We start from the raw sequence: 17,583 nt of genomic DNA, 5'->3' as shown, positions 1-17,583 counted from the left end.
AGCTAGCCTTAGTTAGACAAAGGTAGAATGAGATAGACTGAGTTAGACAGAGATAGACTGAGTTAGGCTGATTGTGAGTTAGAAAGAGATTGATAGTGTTAGGCTAGAATAGACTGAATTAAGCTGATTGTGAGTTAAATGTAGTTAGACTGATCGTAAGATAGACTATATGATACTGAAATAGACTGCAATATACTGAGATAGACTGTAATATACTGAGATATACTGTAATATACTGAAATAGTTCTAGATAGGTTGAAGTAGGCAGAGCTAGACAGAGATAAATAGAAATAGTCAGAAATTTAAAAAAATGATCACTCCTTTATAACACTAACGAATTAACGTGTAATTTCATATTATGATTATTATTATTACTATTATTATTAAATATTAATATATGCTTTATTGCCATTTTCAGGTTTTATTCAACAAATAGTATAAATTTAAATTTTTATCACAAAACATTAACGAAAAGTGAATTTTATTTGGACACAAGTGAGTTATTTTTAGTGTACAAGTTAGGCAGTGCTTTATTGAATTGAGTTTTGTGAAAAAGCGAGTTCAGTAAAAAATGAGCAATAAAAATTTGAGTTTATCCGGCAAGAGGTCTTCTTCGTTTTTGACTTTCGGTCCTAGAAGGGTGAGTAAAAAATATTACTTATTATTATTGAACAATCTTTAACGCGTGTAAAATAAACTTAAATTCATTTATTATTACTTATTATTATTTATATCATTTGCCATTATCATTATATAATCTGTTATTTGTTATATTATTTTATAATAACATTTATAAACTTATTGACTAAAATTATGCAACAATTAGGTACATAACAATAACGTCACACAAGCGCGACATCTGTGAAACAAATTATTTGTCTTTTAATATTATTATTGGAATCTCAATAATCGTTAACGAAACTTAAGCAATTTAATAAAACATTTAGTTACATAACAATAACGTAACATGAACGTCAAATTTGTGTATTGAATTCATCGTTTCTAATTTATTACTTTAATCTCAACAGCATTTGCAGAAAATGGAGCAATTTAATATAAAAGTAAATTTTTGATTTCAATTGAATATACATATTTTTATATGCTCCTTCATGAAGTTCTTCATGACAAATATATATATATATATATATATATATATATATAAATTTTAGGCACATGCGCAGTAAAATATAACCACAGCATCTCATTTTAATTAAAATCCCTTTTGTCATTTTAATCTCATCAATATAGCAAAATGTCAGGAGAAATCATTTATATATATATATATATATATATATATATATATAAATATATTCATTTAATCTGGTCAATTGATTCAAAATCAATATTAAAATTAATTACATAAATAAATAACATTCGTTATATAAAATAGTGTAAATAGACGTGTAATAGACACTTACGTTTTTATTTATAACTCTTATAACTTCTAAACCTTTCGATTATTATGAAAGATGTATTTGACAAATTTATTCCCAATTAAACAAGCTACGACTTTGTCTAACACTACCAACCCCTACAACAACTCGGTATACTCAAAAATTTAAAACGGACAATTATTCTTCTACTTCTCGTACAACGGCAAACTTTTATCTTACTTTGTCCACTTTTATGATTGTGCATTTATTTATCATAACTCTCGTAATTTCTAAACTAGAGATGGGTAACTCACTTCGGAATTATCTCTCCGATACAACTCCTCCCTTGGAGTGAATCCGAGTGGAGTTGTCTCACCGGATTAATCATATCTGACTTCCCTAAACTGGTACTAAAACTGTTACTGCGTTTTTGCTTTGGGAAGGAAGCTGTCGCTTTCTCGTCTCACAGGCAGTTTTATGACATTTTAGGTATATGTCTTTTTCCAGAAAAAACAAAAGTATTACTTCAAGGATACAGAACAATGAAATTGTGTACAAGTGTGAATAGCTCCAATGTATAATTTATTGAATAGTAAGGGGTCATATTTCTAACTACGACAATCTTTGGCCGTGATTGACGGCAATCAGGAATATACATACCGAAAAATACACGAAATAAAATACATTTAATCTGGTTTTTCCATAGCCTCAAATAACAATACTTTAGAGTGCAAAATATATCAGTGACGTCAATAGTATTTAAGCAGCAAAAAATATATAGTATTAAATTTTTACTTTTACACAATTATATAATTGTGTAAAAGTAATAATATGCTAATGGAACTACCCGATATAATATTCATTCTCGAATGGAAATAGCAGAAGAAAAAAATTAGAAAGCTGAAAATATTTTATGATAAATGTTTTGCTTTTATTACAAAGTTAACTACATTATTTTTATATAAAATTAATCCAAGAAATCAATTATTTTCTCATCAAAAGAAAATAATTAAATTGAATTTGACTCTCAAGTTTTGCGTTTTTACTTTGGTCAACACTGTTAAAATTACGAGTCATTGAGTCGACCAAAAAATTTTACAACTCGTCATTTATTTGGTAATTTTTTAGAAAAATAATTTTATTGATATTTTTTAATTTTATTTTATTCATAAATTTTCATTTAAAAAAATTAAATGGGATTTGACAAATCCTTAGATGCATAAAGAACGCACTATAGAACACATTTGTGTCAAGTATTACGGTTTCAAAGTTGTCGGAGTTGTGGAGTGTTAAGCGGATATAACTCCTCCCTGAAGCGGAGTCAAATCCGAGTCGATCCGGCTTCGGATATGATAAGCTCATCTCTATTCTAAATCATTCGATTAATATGAATGATGTATTCGACAAATTTATTCTAAATTAAGCAATCTACGAATTTGTCTAATACCGCAAAACCCTACAACAACTCGGTATACCCAAAATTGCCTCTAAAACCGACATATGTTCTTCTACTTCTATACAATCTAATTTCAACTATTAATCTCCTTCTCTGTATACCTTCATGTTTTTTCTCCTACGCCTGCGCACAAATCGAGACTATCGGATTCCAAATTCCGGGGTTAGTTCTCGAAAGTCCGGGTCCGGATCCGGACCTAAAAAAAATCCGGTTTACCGGGAAAACAATATTAAAAGTGATAAATATATATAGTAAAAAATTATTTTGTTAATAGATAATATATATAAATAAGTAAAGAATTTATTTTTTAAAAATATGGACTATAGTGACCGGCGAATTAAAAATTTATAAAAATTTTGAGTGCAAAAATTTAAATTTTTGAGTAAATTTTCAAAATGTGACATAAAAAGGTAGTAAATTTTTGTTTGAAATTTAAATTTATTCAAAAATGAAATCTACTGACGAGCAACTGTATTAACCCTTTCCACTGGCGAATTCCGAGATTTACATGAATTTTGCCGCCGGAGCGGCAGCATCCGAGTGGAAAGGGTTGATTTAAATAAATTTTATTAGAAGACATTTACAAAGACTTAAATTTGAACTCTACCGCTCAACAATTTTTTAAATTATTTCTTAAATCTGGATTTTTTTTTCCAAAAAATTAGTTTATAGTGCAAAATAATTAAAAAATTTGCTATAAAATTTACTGAATATTTAAATTTATTTTGCAAATAAGGACTTATACTGATGAGAAACCCAAAAGTTGCAATTTGTTATTAAGGTTGTTATTTGTGACATTAAATTTATTGGGTATTACTGCCCTAAGGCAGGTCCATCAGGAAGTTTAACTTCAACTCAATTTAATACAGAATAGTTTCTTCTCATTGCTATTTCACAACGCAGTGTCCAAAATGGGCTATTTTTTACTAGAAACGTATTTTTTGTCCCAAGTAAAATTGATATCTCTACGGCATGATACCAGGTTATCCAGAACTAGGGTTCAAATTCATGATGCAGTGCGTTTAACCGTTACGCCATGGAACGCTTTATTATATATTATTATAGATTATTAATTGCATATATCGTACACTGATGATGGCACGGATGAATATCGAAACGTATCGTAATAGATAATTTCATCAAGATAATTATATCTTGGTGCTTCAGATAATTTGTAGTAGGAGTCAACTGAGATAAATATTAATTCAAAAAAATTAAAATAATATTTGTACGAATATCAAAATAAAAAAACGACTCCGCTGGTGGACAACTTTGCAATTAAAATTATTAAATATTTTTTATACAATTTTTAAAAATAATTTTTTTAAGATATTTTTTATTTCCCGAAGAAGAAATTTAAGTTTTTTCCAGAAAATACGATTTGCTCATTTTTATTTTCTCGACGTCTTAAGTCATTCTGAATTGTTTGAAACCGTCAAATTACATGTTTGGTTAAAATTAGACCTTTCTGTTTTTTTTTTTCTCAAAAACCACCACGTTTTCTCAAAAACTGCTACAACGATTACAAAAATTTAAGATCCATCTGACGAAATTTTGATCTGCCGAGCCGTTTCTTTATATTTAGCAAAAAGCGCAAATTTTTTAGTAAACATTTCAGCCAAAAATGCTGAACCGATTTTAAAATTTAAAAGGTGTTCCACAGATAGCAGTTGGGATTCGAGTTTCTGGTAAAGATCGGCTGAGCCGTTTCTTTGTAATCAATTACAGAATTTTTTTGGTGATATTGATGAAACTTTGTATAAAGATAGAGTTCATGGTCAAATGACTATCGTAAAATATTATTGGCCTACGAAAAGTGGTCTAACTTTGAAAGTACATTAAAATATTTAGACATATAGGAAAGTTCTTGCAACTTGTCTTATGGCAAAATGCCACTTACACCCAGTTCATTGATATTCAGAATTTTTTGAACATGGGGAAGATCCTGCAACTTACCTTAAGGCAAAATGCCACTTACACCTAATTTAGTTAATATTTAGAAGATTTTTTGTTTTGTCTGTTCTCCGATATATGTTGCTTGTCAGTCAATACCTTTGATTATTGACTTATTGTTAGTAATACTTTTTTTTATTAATTAGTGATGTGTTTACATCGATGACAAGTCGAAATTTCGACGAATTTGAAAGGTTCGAAGATAAAGGATACTTTAGAAAGACAAGGTCGAAAGTTTGGGATCTTATTCGAAAGTCTTTGGAAAAGGTAAATGATATCTTGGTCTTAAAGACCCCACTACTATTTATAACATGCAGCTGGTGCGTTTATTCATTATAGCTCTTGTAACTTTTGAACTATGTCTATAAGTCTGAAACCATTCGATTAATATAAATGATATATATGGTGAATTTTTACAAAATTAAATATTATACAGCATTGTCTAACACTATAAAGCTCTACAGCAACTCGGTATACTCATAACTGGACCTAAAAGAATTATCTAAAAGTTGAAAAATAATCTCGACATGTGAAGAATCCACTGCATCGTTGATTTTAATTACTATCTAAGAAAATTTTGTATAACTTTTAAATAATTGCATTAATATAAATGATGTATTCGGCTAATTTGTACTGTTTTAAATAATTCACAATATTGTCTAATATTATAAGACCCTACAGCAACTCTGTATACTTCAAAATCGCATTTGAAAGTACACTATCATTGCTCAAACATTGTTCGAGTACTTATTTACTCCAACTCTTGTAACTTTCAAACCATTCGATTAATATGAATGATGTATTTGGCAAATTTGTGCAAAATTAAACAATCTACAACATTGTCTAACTTTATAAGACCCTACAGCAACTCGATGTACTCTAAAAACTAATTTGAAAAGAAAAGTAATCCTAACGTACAAATTTTCAGTATGTAGTTTACAAGTCTCAAACCATTCGTTTAATATGAATGGTGTATTGGCAAATTTGTACAAAATAAATATTAATTTATTCTTAAAATATAATTAATTCCCTAAACCCTATTTTGTTGAAAGTATTCGATTTCAAAAACTGTATTGAAAATTTCATATCCGAATTTTGTATTGGTGCCCCCTAAGGCGTGCGCTCGTACTTTTCGCATGCATCGCATTCAAGGTAGGCCTTGATTATTACTTAAATAATCTACAACCTTGTCTAACATCATGAACCCCTACAACAACTCGGTATACTTAAAAATTTGCTACAAGAATAAACCTAATGATTCAATAAAGTCTCGTATAAATACTTAATGGCAAAAACTGTTTGTGGGTGAACTTTTCAATAATTCAACCCCTGAAATTGCATTTCAAGGGCGGATTACACAATAATGCCGATGATATAGCATTTAGATGTGTATATATATATATATATATATATATATAAATAGTCACATAAAAGTTTTGCGACATTCGCAATAAAATCGATTGACAGCACTATGCAAATTGTATAAATTTAGAATCGTCTCGAATCTACATTTATTTATATACATATATATTATATATACACACACACACATATATATATATATATATATATATATATATGTGTGTGTGTGTGTGTGTGTGTTTAGTTTGCTGTTTTTTTCTACCCCTGATTTTTATAATATTTCTATTGGTATTAAAAGTAATTCTTAAAATATAATTAATTCCATAAACCGCTTTTTGTTGAAAGTATTCGATTAGAAAAACTATATTAAAAATTTCATATCTGAATCTTGTACTGGCGCCCCCTAAGACGTGCGCTCCTATTTTTCCATGCATTGCATTCAAGGTAGGACCGTACCTTATTATTACTTAATTTCATATTTTAAGTGAATTAATTTGCCAAATTCTGTTCATATGTGTATCAATCAATCTGCCATACATCATATACTGTATCTTATATTATTTTAATTTCTGGCACATCTCAGCTGCTTTTTTGGCAATAATAATGCAGACATTTTCATTTTCTTATTCATAATCATGAATTTATCATAAATATTCTAATATTGTCTAGGCTTATAAGTAAATTGAAATTTTTGGCTGGTGATAGTTTTCATTTGTTTTCAATGTCAAACAATGTCTCTCATATATTTTCAATGTCAAACAATGACATGTTGTTTTTGCATTTTTTTCATTTGTTTGTACAATATTACTTTATTTTTTTGATCACATACATCCTAAAAAATCCCTTAACAAACTTCAGAAAGATTTATCAAAATCGGAGTAATCGTTTAGGAAGAGTATATTTACATACATTATTACAGAAGAAATTATATATTAAAATATCTTCTTTCAGAGTGACGGCAACTATGGAAGTTCTTCAACCGGTCTGGACGCTTCCGGAGGCGCTGTGCCCTCTCAAGGGGGCACCGGCGAAGAGGTTCGACTGGACGATGAAATGGATAAGGTTTTCGCCTCGATGACGTCACCTGGTGGTGTCACTACTTCCGGGGACAAGGACAAGGAAAAATTCGACGTGGCCAGTCTCTCTGCACCGCCACCTGTCGTCGAACATTTTCACGATGATATGGAGTACAGCCGTAAGTTAAGAGAAGAAATAAATAACTGTAATATATATATATATATATATATATATATATATACGTGGTGTGTTCAAAAAGTACCCGGAATTACTAATAAATAAATTTCGCGGGTCTGGAGTGTCTGATTGTCAAAATTTTTTTTTATTGTGTTGGTATACATGCCCCTAAAGTATGATGAAATTTTCAGCTATATTCACTGTTTACTTTGTCTGTGGTAGTCGCTAAGGTTCGACGTGTTTTTCTGAGCTCGGCGATTTTTACAATGGAAGAATTGAAAAGTCAAAGAATTTGTATTAAATTTTGCGTAAAAAATGAAATAAAGTGTTGCAAAGTGCAAAAATTCACCAGATATGGCTCCGTGTGACTTTTTCCTATTCCCAAAGTTGAAGAGACCCATGAAAGGACGGCGGTTTTCCTCGATTGAAGAAAATCGCTGAGAGTGCTCAAGGACATATCAAAAGTGAATATCAAGGGTGCTTCGAAAATTGGAAAAAACGCTGGCATAAGTGTATTATATCTGGGGGGGACTACTTTGAAGGGGACCACATTAATGTAGACGAATAAATAAATATTTTTTGAAAAAAAACGAAAATTCCGGGTACTTTTTGAACAGACCACGTATATATATATATATATATATATATATATAATATACAAATGAATAAACCAACATTGTAATTTAAAAAAGTCCTAATCAATATAAGACCATGTTTTCGGAACATATTATTAATTTAAACCATACTTTTAATACCAAGAATCCTATTATTTCATATAAAGAAACTTTAGAAAGTTTGCTGAATCTGTATTTATCTTTTTATAGCCTCATTGTGTTAGTTAATCGTATTAATAAACAAAATTTTGCCATTTTAGTACATGATACTTATCATAACATTATCTATTTTTTTTAAAATAATAGTATATTGTAACGATTGTAATTATTGTTACATCGGAGAAAGTTCACAATATTTGAATCAACATATCCGTAATTTAAAAATGTCCTGATCAATATAAGACCATGTTTTCGGAACATATTATTAATTTAAACCATACTTTTAATACCAAGAATCCTATTATTTCATATAAAGAAACTTTAGAAAGTTTGCTGAATCTGTATTTATCTTTTTATAGCCTCATTGTGTTAGTTAATCGTATTAATAAACAAAATTCTGCCATTTTAGTACATGATACTTATCATAACATTATCCATTTTCTTAAATAATAGTATATTGTAATGATTGTAATTATTTTTACATTGGAGAAAGTTCAAAATGTATTTACAAAAGAATAAACCAACATATCTGTAATTAAAAAAAATCCTAATCAATATAAGACCATGTTTCCGGAACATATTATTTATTTAAACCATACTTTTAATACCAAGAATTCTTTTATTTCACATTAATAAACTTTTAAAAGTTTGCTAAATCTGTATTTATCTTTTTAAAGCCTCATTGTGTTAGTTAATTGTAATAATAAACAAAATTCTGTCATTTTAGTACATGATACTTATCATAATATTATCCATTTTTTTTTAAATACTAGTATATTGTAACGATTGTAATTATTCTCACATTGGAGAAAGTTCACAATATATTTACAAAAGAATGAACCAACATATCTGTAATTAAAAAAATCCTAATCAATAAAAAGCCATGTTTTCGGAACATAATATTCCTTTAAACCATACTTTTATTACAAAGAATCCTATTATTTCGCATAAATAAATTTAGAAAGTTTACTGAAACTGCATTTATCCTCTTAAAGCCTCATTGTGTTAGTTAATTGTATTAATAAACAAAATTCTGCCATTTTAGTACATGATACTTATCATAACATTATCTATTTTTTTAAATAATAGTATATTGTAACGATTGTAATTATTGTTACATTGGAGAAAGTTCACAATGTATGAAGCAACATATCTGTAATTTAAAAAAGTCCTAATCATAGTAAGACTATGCTTTTGGAACATATTATTAATTAAACCATACTTTTAATACCAAGAATCCTATTATTTCACATAAATAACGAAAGAGCGTGTTGCTGATGTTATTTTCAAAATAAATTTTAACGATTGTAATTATTGTTACATTGTAGAAAGTTTACAATAATTAAATCGACATATCTGCGATTTAAAATAGTCCTAATCGATATAAGACTATGTTTTCGGAACATATTATTAATTTAAACCATACTTTTAATACCACGAATCCTGTTATTTCACATAAAGAAATTTTAGAAAGTTTGCTGAATCTGTATTTATCTTTTTAAACCCCCATTGTTAATAAACAAAATTGTGCCATTTTAGTACATAATACTTACCATAACGTTATCAGTTTTTTTTAAATAATTCTTCAAATTTTTCAGACACAAAACACACTTTTGTTTTCTCACCGACAATTTTACTCAGATAATAACTGGACAGTAGAGATCCTTTTTCTCGCTTCGCTTTATTTTATCGTTCTCAATAGCACTTTTAGACACTATTTGTATATATATACATATATATGTATATATATATACATTTGTATGTATAAATGGCTTTCTATCTCTAGAAAGGTAGAAAGCAAATAACGCCTGACGTGTCGCAAACAATCTTACTGCTCCGTCGATGTATCTCAATTTAGGCGTCATATGTATTTATATACAACTATATATATATATATATATATATATATATATATATGTGTTTACATATATATATAATGAAATCCGACATGAATATGAAAATTAATGATTAAGAAATTTCATCCACCTAATTAGATTTTGCACAGTCCAATAATCATGGAATCCTTGTCTGACCTTTATGTATATGCATGTATGTATATATATATATATGAGGATATATATATATATATATATATATATATCCTCATACTTTATATTAAATGTTTTGAAGATATAGGATGTTCATTTTTCCAGAAATCGTTTTGAAACAACAAAAAGAAACATTTTGAAATATTTAAAATTATAAAATACCAGACAATTTAAAATTATATATATAGTTATATAAATATATATGTATATATATATATATATATGCATTGTAGTGTGTTCGTTGAAATTGCCCCTGATGTACCGTCAAACATCATTGCTTCTTCTTTGAAAGCTTCTTCAAAGCTTATCCGAGTATATAAGAAGCTTTTCAATGCCCACGAATATACATTAGTGTTTATACATACATTTATATACATAGACATACATATATATATATATATATATATATATATATATATATATATATATACAAGCGCAGGTTCTATAAATATAGATTTATCGAATTTTTATGAGATTTTAAGTGCCCATCTTTGAGGTATTAGGGGATGTAAGACAACATTTTTCTATGCTCGATCAAATATTTTTATTACCATTTCGTTTTTCAAGGTTATAGCATTCTGTGTGCAAAATGTACTCTTCCAATGAAATTTGAGGATATATATTTTTTTGGTATGCACATTTTTATTGTCAATCAAAATATACATTATTGAAGATAAGTGAATTGAAAAGGGTGAGGTATTGGGTTTGAGCAATGTAGATTAGGAAATTTTGCAAAATGGATTTAATCAAATTTGGAAATATATATTTTCAAATTATGCCGAAAGAACAAAGAACATTTTAGGGTTAAAATTATTTCTAAAGCTTCAAAAATTGATGTTGATAATGAAAAATGATCAAAAATGTCTGTTTGGAAATTTTCCCTAAAGACTTTATTTGTTTTAAAAAGTACTTTCTATTTATAAATTTATTTTTTTTAAAAAAATCTATTGGATTGATTTCTGTAAATAAACATTTAAAAAAATATTTTTAAAATTTGATATAAATTTAGTTCAAAATTTGAAATATTTTTATTAAAATGCTTATTATATATATTTGATCGAAAAAGGCATTATGTTACAAATTTGCAAGTTTTGAAAAAAATAATGCATATATTTTTGCAAACCAAATTCTAAAATACTTCTAAAACTTCAAAGAACATTCTTCATATAAATTTATTTCTAATATTACAATTTTTTTTAATAAAATTTATTTTTTTCAGTTCATCGCAAGAAATCGTATCCACACATGCATGCGCCATTAAAAGCAACTCACGGACGAGGTAAATAATTACTAATTATTCTTAATTATTAATTATTATCAAATATTAATTATCGGTAATATTAATTGCAATTTTTAGGTAAAAGGGAAAGGGCAGTTTCTGTTGGTACAGGACCCAATGTTAGTACTACAGTTTCTCCAAGACATTCGGAATCTGAGGCTTCTGAAAGTGTTGAACCGCAGGTAGGTACATTTTATTATTAATTTATAATTATAAAAAATTTCGTGTAAAAAATTATTATATTTGTATTTTTTTGATAAGATTAATAGTTCACCTAGGGTCCTAGGACTTTATCTAATACAAAACTATCTATGTATGTCTGAAATATTTTAAAAAATATTGAAAATTTAGTTAAAGCAAACATTTTTTTTTTATTTGTTGCAATAGCTTTTGAACTATATAATTAAATATAATTAAAACCTAGTCTATTTCTGACAGAGTTTTAAATTATCTAAATCTGAAATTTTACCTAACACTAAAATTATCTAAAACCATTGCAAACATTTAAAAAATACCTAATAACATTTAAAAAATAGTAAATTGACAAATAGTCTTATGTTACCAGTAGCCAATGGGACATTTTTTATATTTGTTTCAATAACTCATGAACTAATAACTGAAACTAAATATGATCTTTGACAAAATTTTAGTTTACTAAATTATCCAAACTAACTAAAGTTGATCTAACATCAATTTTTTATGACCTCCATAAACATCTCTAAAAGACCTTCAAACATAAACCACTTCCAAACACTTTCTTTCCCCAGCCTGCATTTCAACATGCAACTTGCCAATAGAAAAATTATCTAATCATCTTTTATCTTTTAGTCCACAAAGTCTCAACAAGATCGCGCCACTTCCTTAGACCAAGACGACACTAGTCTGGCCTATGAGAGCGTCCTGCTGAGCTCGGAATCTGAACCACAGGTAAAAATTATTGATTATAAGTTTCGACTATGCATCCTGGTCATCATCAAGAAATAATAAACATGCTAAATTCAATGTCAATTTGATGCTCTTATGTTTCGATCAGTCATCTTTGTCATCACCAGTAAAATTAATAAATTTGAAAATGCATGTACGTTACCACTGCGTACTCTGGTCATCATCAGCAAAATTAATTTTGTAAATTTTAATGATTTTTATAATGTTGTCATCACCAGTGCACTCTTGTCATCATCAATATTATAAGTAAAAATGATTTTTATGTTTTTTGTACGTTTCGACGGTCATTATCCCCATCATTGGTTGAATAAATTCTATACGAATTTGAGTTTTTTTTTCCTTTTTCCTTTTAGATTTCGGAAAGAGCTGCAACCCATACTGCCCCCGATGGGTCTCCTATTCTGGGACCCTCTAGGGTCCAATTTTCGCCAAGACGTGGAGATGGTAGTAGCGATTATCACAGAGATGGCGACACTGAGGATGACAGAGATGGACCTGATAAGAGTAAACGAAAATCGTAAGTGGGAAAATTAAATGTTTAAATTTATATCACAAATTTAACATGAACGAGACCATGTAATACATTGTACTATAAGGTTTATGCATGAGACACTTTTGTTTTCCTACTGTCAATTTTAGTTGGCGGTTGAAAGAAGATTGAGAACCTATCTTATAAAAACGATTAGCAAAAAACTGAATCTGAGACATTTTGACACCAAATTCAAAGAGTTCTGGTATATAGTTATAGTAGGGGAACACTATTGCCAACGTTACTAATAGTAATGGCGGGACATTTGAATTACAAATATATATAACATTACATTTGACATTACATAAGAAAAATGTGACAAACAATTTTGTCCAAACAGTAAACCTAAAAATTCAATTGAAACCACCTAAGAGTGAAAGCCGAACTTACTTAGTTGCCTGCGTAATATATATATATATATATATATATATATATATATATATATATATATATATATATATATTTGAAAAGATGCCAAAGACAAACGTGCAGGGTCAAGGTTAATATATTTGGCAGAAAATTTATATATATATATATACTCGTATATATATATATATATATATATATATATATATATATATATATATAAAGTGACAACTTGCCAAAAGTAAATTACATAACTTATTATTTCAATATTGAAAGACAGACGCCACAAATCTCGTTCATAAATTTTATTACTTTTGAACCGATGCCATGACAACTTAGTTAGTGTTGTTGCAAACAACCAATCAGCAATCGGCGACAGATACTAAGTGCTAACAAAATTGTACAAGTATTTTGCTATCTTCAGAAACTCGAATTTGTTTCACGAAAATAACCAATCAGATGCAGCGAATTGCTCAATTGTAATGATAGTATTTTTAAAAAGATATATAATTACTTTCATCTATACAATCAAGTATAAGGGGTAGGGCGGATTTGACGTGTGAGAGAGGTGTATAAAAAAATATCACGTGTATTTATTTCTTAACTGATTTTTTTTTAAATTAAAACATTTTCAAAAAAAAAATAATAAACAGTTTGTTCACGTAACTAAAAATACACGTGATGTTTGGAGGGAGAGGCGGGGTAATTTTGAATATCACCATGTGTCACCAAGGGGGAGGGGGGTCCAAAAATCCTTAAAAACTCGCTCACGTGATTAATGAACGCCCTCCAATAAAAAGGCGTAACGGTTAAGCAGGCTGCCTTTATGAACAGGGTTACGAGTTTGAATCCCGTTCTGGATAACCTGGTATCATGTAGTAGTGATATCAATTTTTACAGATTAAAAATATGTTTCTAAGACAGTTCAGTCCATGATACATCCAATTAGCTATCTGTGACTGACTCGATTGCAACAGTGTTATTTTTAAATAATTCTATAATTAATTTGCAATCTCTGTCCAAAATGTCATCCTTATCACTCTTTATCACTCCGACAAACATTTTTATTTCAATCGATCGATCAGTATCAATTATTTTAATCGATAATGATTTTTTTGTTAATTTAATTATCGGTACTATTCTTTTTACAATCAGTATTTAATTTAATTAGCAACAGTGATTATATAGAAAAATTATTCATCGTTAAGTTGTAATTAATTAGTGACAGTTAATTGAATTTAAATTAATTAGTAATAAATTTAATATTAATTTAATTAGTTGAATTATTAAATTAGTTGTTATGCTGTGTTTTTAATTAAATACAATTAGTTCGTGCTTAGTTAAATAAAAAATACAATATTAATTAAATTAAACGTTGTTAATAGTTAATTAATTAGTTATAGTTAATTAATTTGATATTCACACTATATTATTAATAATTAAACTTGTTAAATTATCAATTATAATATTAATTTAATTAATTGATTTTAATACACATTTTATACTTGATATTCGATAATTAATTAATGTAATTTATATTAATTAAAAAATTAATTTAATTCATTGTTTTCATAATTTATTGACATTAAAATTAATTACAAATAATTTTTTAAATTAATTGATACAATTCATTAATATTTTTGATTTTGATTTTTAAATAAATAATAATTAATTTTAAATTATAAAAATATATGAAAAAAAATCTTATTACAATTTTTTTGTTAAATTAGGTTTTTAATGTTTTATTATTAATTTCATTCAATTACTGTTTAATTACGATTAATTAAAAATGGATGATTATAAAAAAATACGTGAAAATGATGACAAAGTGGATTACTTTGAAAAATTTGCAAAAGTGTATAGAAATCCGAAATATAATTTTCATTCTATGGATTTGGAGTCGATCATGGCGAGGAGGTAATTATGTTTTAACTTTGTAATACATACAGCACGTGCTGAAGAGCTCATCAAAAGTTCATTACATCATTTAAAACTACAGTTGTCTAGCAATGCTACTTATATATTTCTACGCCGGAAATAAAAGATAAAAATGCACAAAGTGCCAATTTTTTTAGACAATTGTCTCTGTAATGGGTGCCAAAAACTAAAAGTATTTTTGAATGACAAAAATCTATTTGTAGCCTTTTGACAACTACAGCTTTATTGTAGCTACAAATTTTTCAGTCTGTGACATTTGCCGGTATTGTTACCATGTGAAAGAAAATTTTAGAAATGCTGATTTTGTGGAAAAAACAAGTGAAAATGTTTTTTTTGTAATAAATCAGTTCGAAATTGATTTATAAAGATTGATAATTCATAGTTGTTTAAATAGTTTAAGTTTTGATTTATATACAAAAATCTTGTGTGGCTTATAAACTAAGAAGTGCGTTGTTGAAGTGTACAGTTTATTAATTTTTATTTAATTTTTAATAAATATAACTATTAGTAGTTCTAGTTATAAATAATTCAAGCAAGCTAATATAAAACTAAAGTTTGTTTTATATCACAAGTTTCAATATAATTGTTGCAACAATTTGCAAAACCATTTATACACTTTTATAAATATATTAACCGACAGACAGACAAAGTTGCTACAGCTGTAAAAGTTAATATTTAAATAAATACGTCTTCAAATAAGATATAAAAATTATTCACACAATTATAAGAATAGAAAAAAAGTGAAATGAATTAATATAGGAAAACTAGCAAACCGGGCGAACTCCGTTTCACCACCAGATGGTTTCACTTTATGTAACATTTCGTTTGGTGATTAAAAGACGAAGAAAATAATTGCCTGCTGTTGAATTTGAATAAAAATTTGCACAATACACGTGATTTATTTAATGGTTTCCAATTGAAATGTTAGGAAACGAATAACTTATTTTTTTACATTATTTGCACAATTTCACAGTGAACACAATGCCGGTTTGTCACATGAAATTAACTGAGCAGACAACAATGAGTAGCTGTCAAACAAATGAGTAGCTGTCAAACAAATGAGTAGCTGTCAAACAAATGAGTAGCAGTCAAACAAAATATTAGTTTGTAGTACATGCGTATCAGAGATGACGCTGTATGTGAAAAAAGAAAGTGTTTTCTGCTTTTCTGTTGAAATCTTTCTTCAATTTTCTTTGCTATAAACCTCACGGAGTCCGAGACCTTTCCAACGAATACAAAATTTTCGAAATCGGTTCGTGCATTCTGGAGTTATATCGTCAGGAAGGAAAACCCGACTTATTTTTATATAATAGATAAACATATAATTTTCATACGAGTTTGCATCGAAACACTTTTGTAAAAACCACTGATTTAGAAATAAAAATTTTGTGATTTTTTAATGTATATTCCAAATTTATATACTTACTAATTAGAAACGCTAAAATTTATCTAAATACAAATGCAGATTTCATTTTTAGAAGAGTTTATATTTTTTTTGTCCTATATCAATAGAACGCCATTAAATTAATATAAACGTGTAGACGTGTGTAGTTGTTACAGCAATAGTTTTATTTTATTACTAAATATTTATATCTATTTAATAATATAATATTTATAAAAAAAAATTACTTAGCATAAAAATCTTTGAAGAAACTATATACACAAAAGGCTATAAACGAGCATGAGATGTGAAACTTAAATAAAAGAATTAGAAACGTGTATATAAATATATTATTTTATTTTGCAAAAATATATACTAAACTATTAGTTAATGTAATCATTTATAATAAAAGCAAATATAAACTTCAATTCTAGAAAAACTCAAAACGAACAAACGATTTGAAACTTCGAAAATAAAATATTCACTGGTATAGATTTATAAATGTCTTAATTACAATATTATATATTAAAATATTTAAAAGATTGCATAAACGAACAACAAATACAAATTTTAATTACACAAAAAATAGTAAGGGCCAAAGAGTTTGAAAATTTAAAATAAATTTTAAAAAGCTAACGTTTATATTTTATTTTGTCTGTCACAATAACAGTATATTGTTTTTCAGTTTCCAGTTAACTATTTTAATTAACAATGGCGCTAAAATAACTAATTAACCTAATATTAATAATTTAACAAACAGTTCACTGAGTGTGAAAAGTAAAAATAGTAATAGGCAATTTATTTATTGACTTTGCAAATCAGTTCGGATACAGAACGTGGCGGACGAGTCCGGAACATTCCGTTAGTGGATGTCCGAAGTGTAAAGTTTATTTATTTTTAAACAAAAACATATATAGTTGTTTATCATTTTATAATAAATAAATAAAAAAAAATAAATATAGAAATTTGCAATGTCTTTGGACTTT

At 27.5% G+C, this 17,583-nt stretch overlaps 1 protein-coding gene across 1 annotated transcript in view; it reads left to right on the top strand.

Annotated features, from left to right (window-relative positions):
- LOC113363152 (zinc finger protein 19-like) overlaps window positions 1-12,904 on the top strand; it is a 17,760-nt gene extending 4,856 nt beyond the window's left edge. The window contains exons 3-7 of the mRNA XM_026605632.1: window positions 7,096-7,339; window positions 11,379-11,438; window positions 11,517-11,620; window positions 12,267-12,365; window positions 12,737-12,904. Of these exons, the coding sequence (XP_026461417.1) occupies window positions 7,096-7,339; window positions 11,379-11,438; window positions 11,517-11,620; window positions 12,267-12,365; window positions 12,737-12,904 (675 nt within the window). The remainder of the gene's footprint in view (window positions 1-7,095; window positions 7,340-11,378; window positions 11,439-11,516; window positions 11,621-12,266; window positions 12,366-12,736) is intronic.
- The last annotated feature ends 4,679 nt before the right edge of the window (window positions 12,905-17,583 follow it).

This window comes from Ctenocephalides felis, unplaced genomic scaffold (genome assembly GCF_003426905.1).
Source record: "Ctenocephalides felis isolate EL2017-DRISC unplaced genomic scaffold, ASM342690v1 CF-g0.4_SCAFFOLD_00845, whole genome shotgun sequence".
Taxonomy (NCBI): domain Eukaryota; kingdom Metazoa; phylum Arthropoda; class Insecta; order Siphonaptera; family Pulicidae; genus Ctenocephalides; species Ctenocephalides felis.
This window is presented reverse-complemented; position numbering and strand designations above follow the sequence as displayed.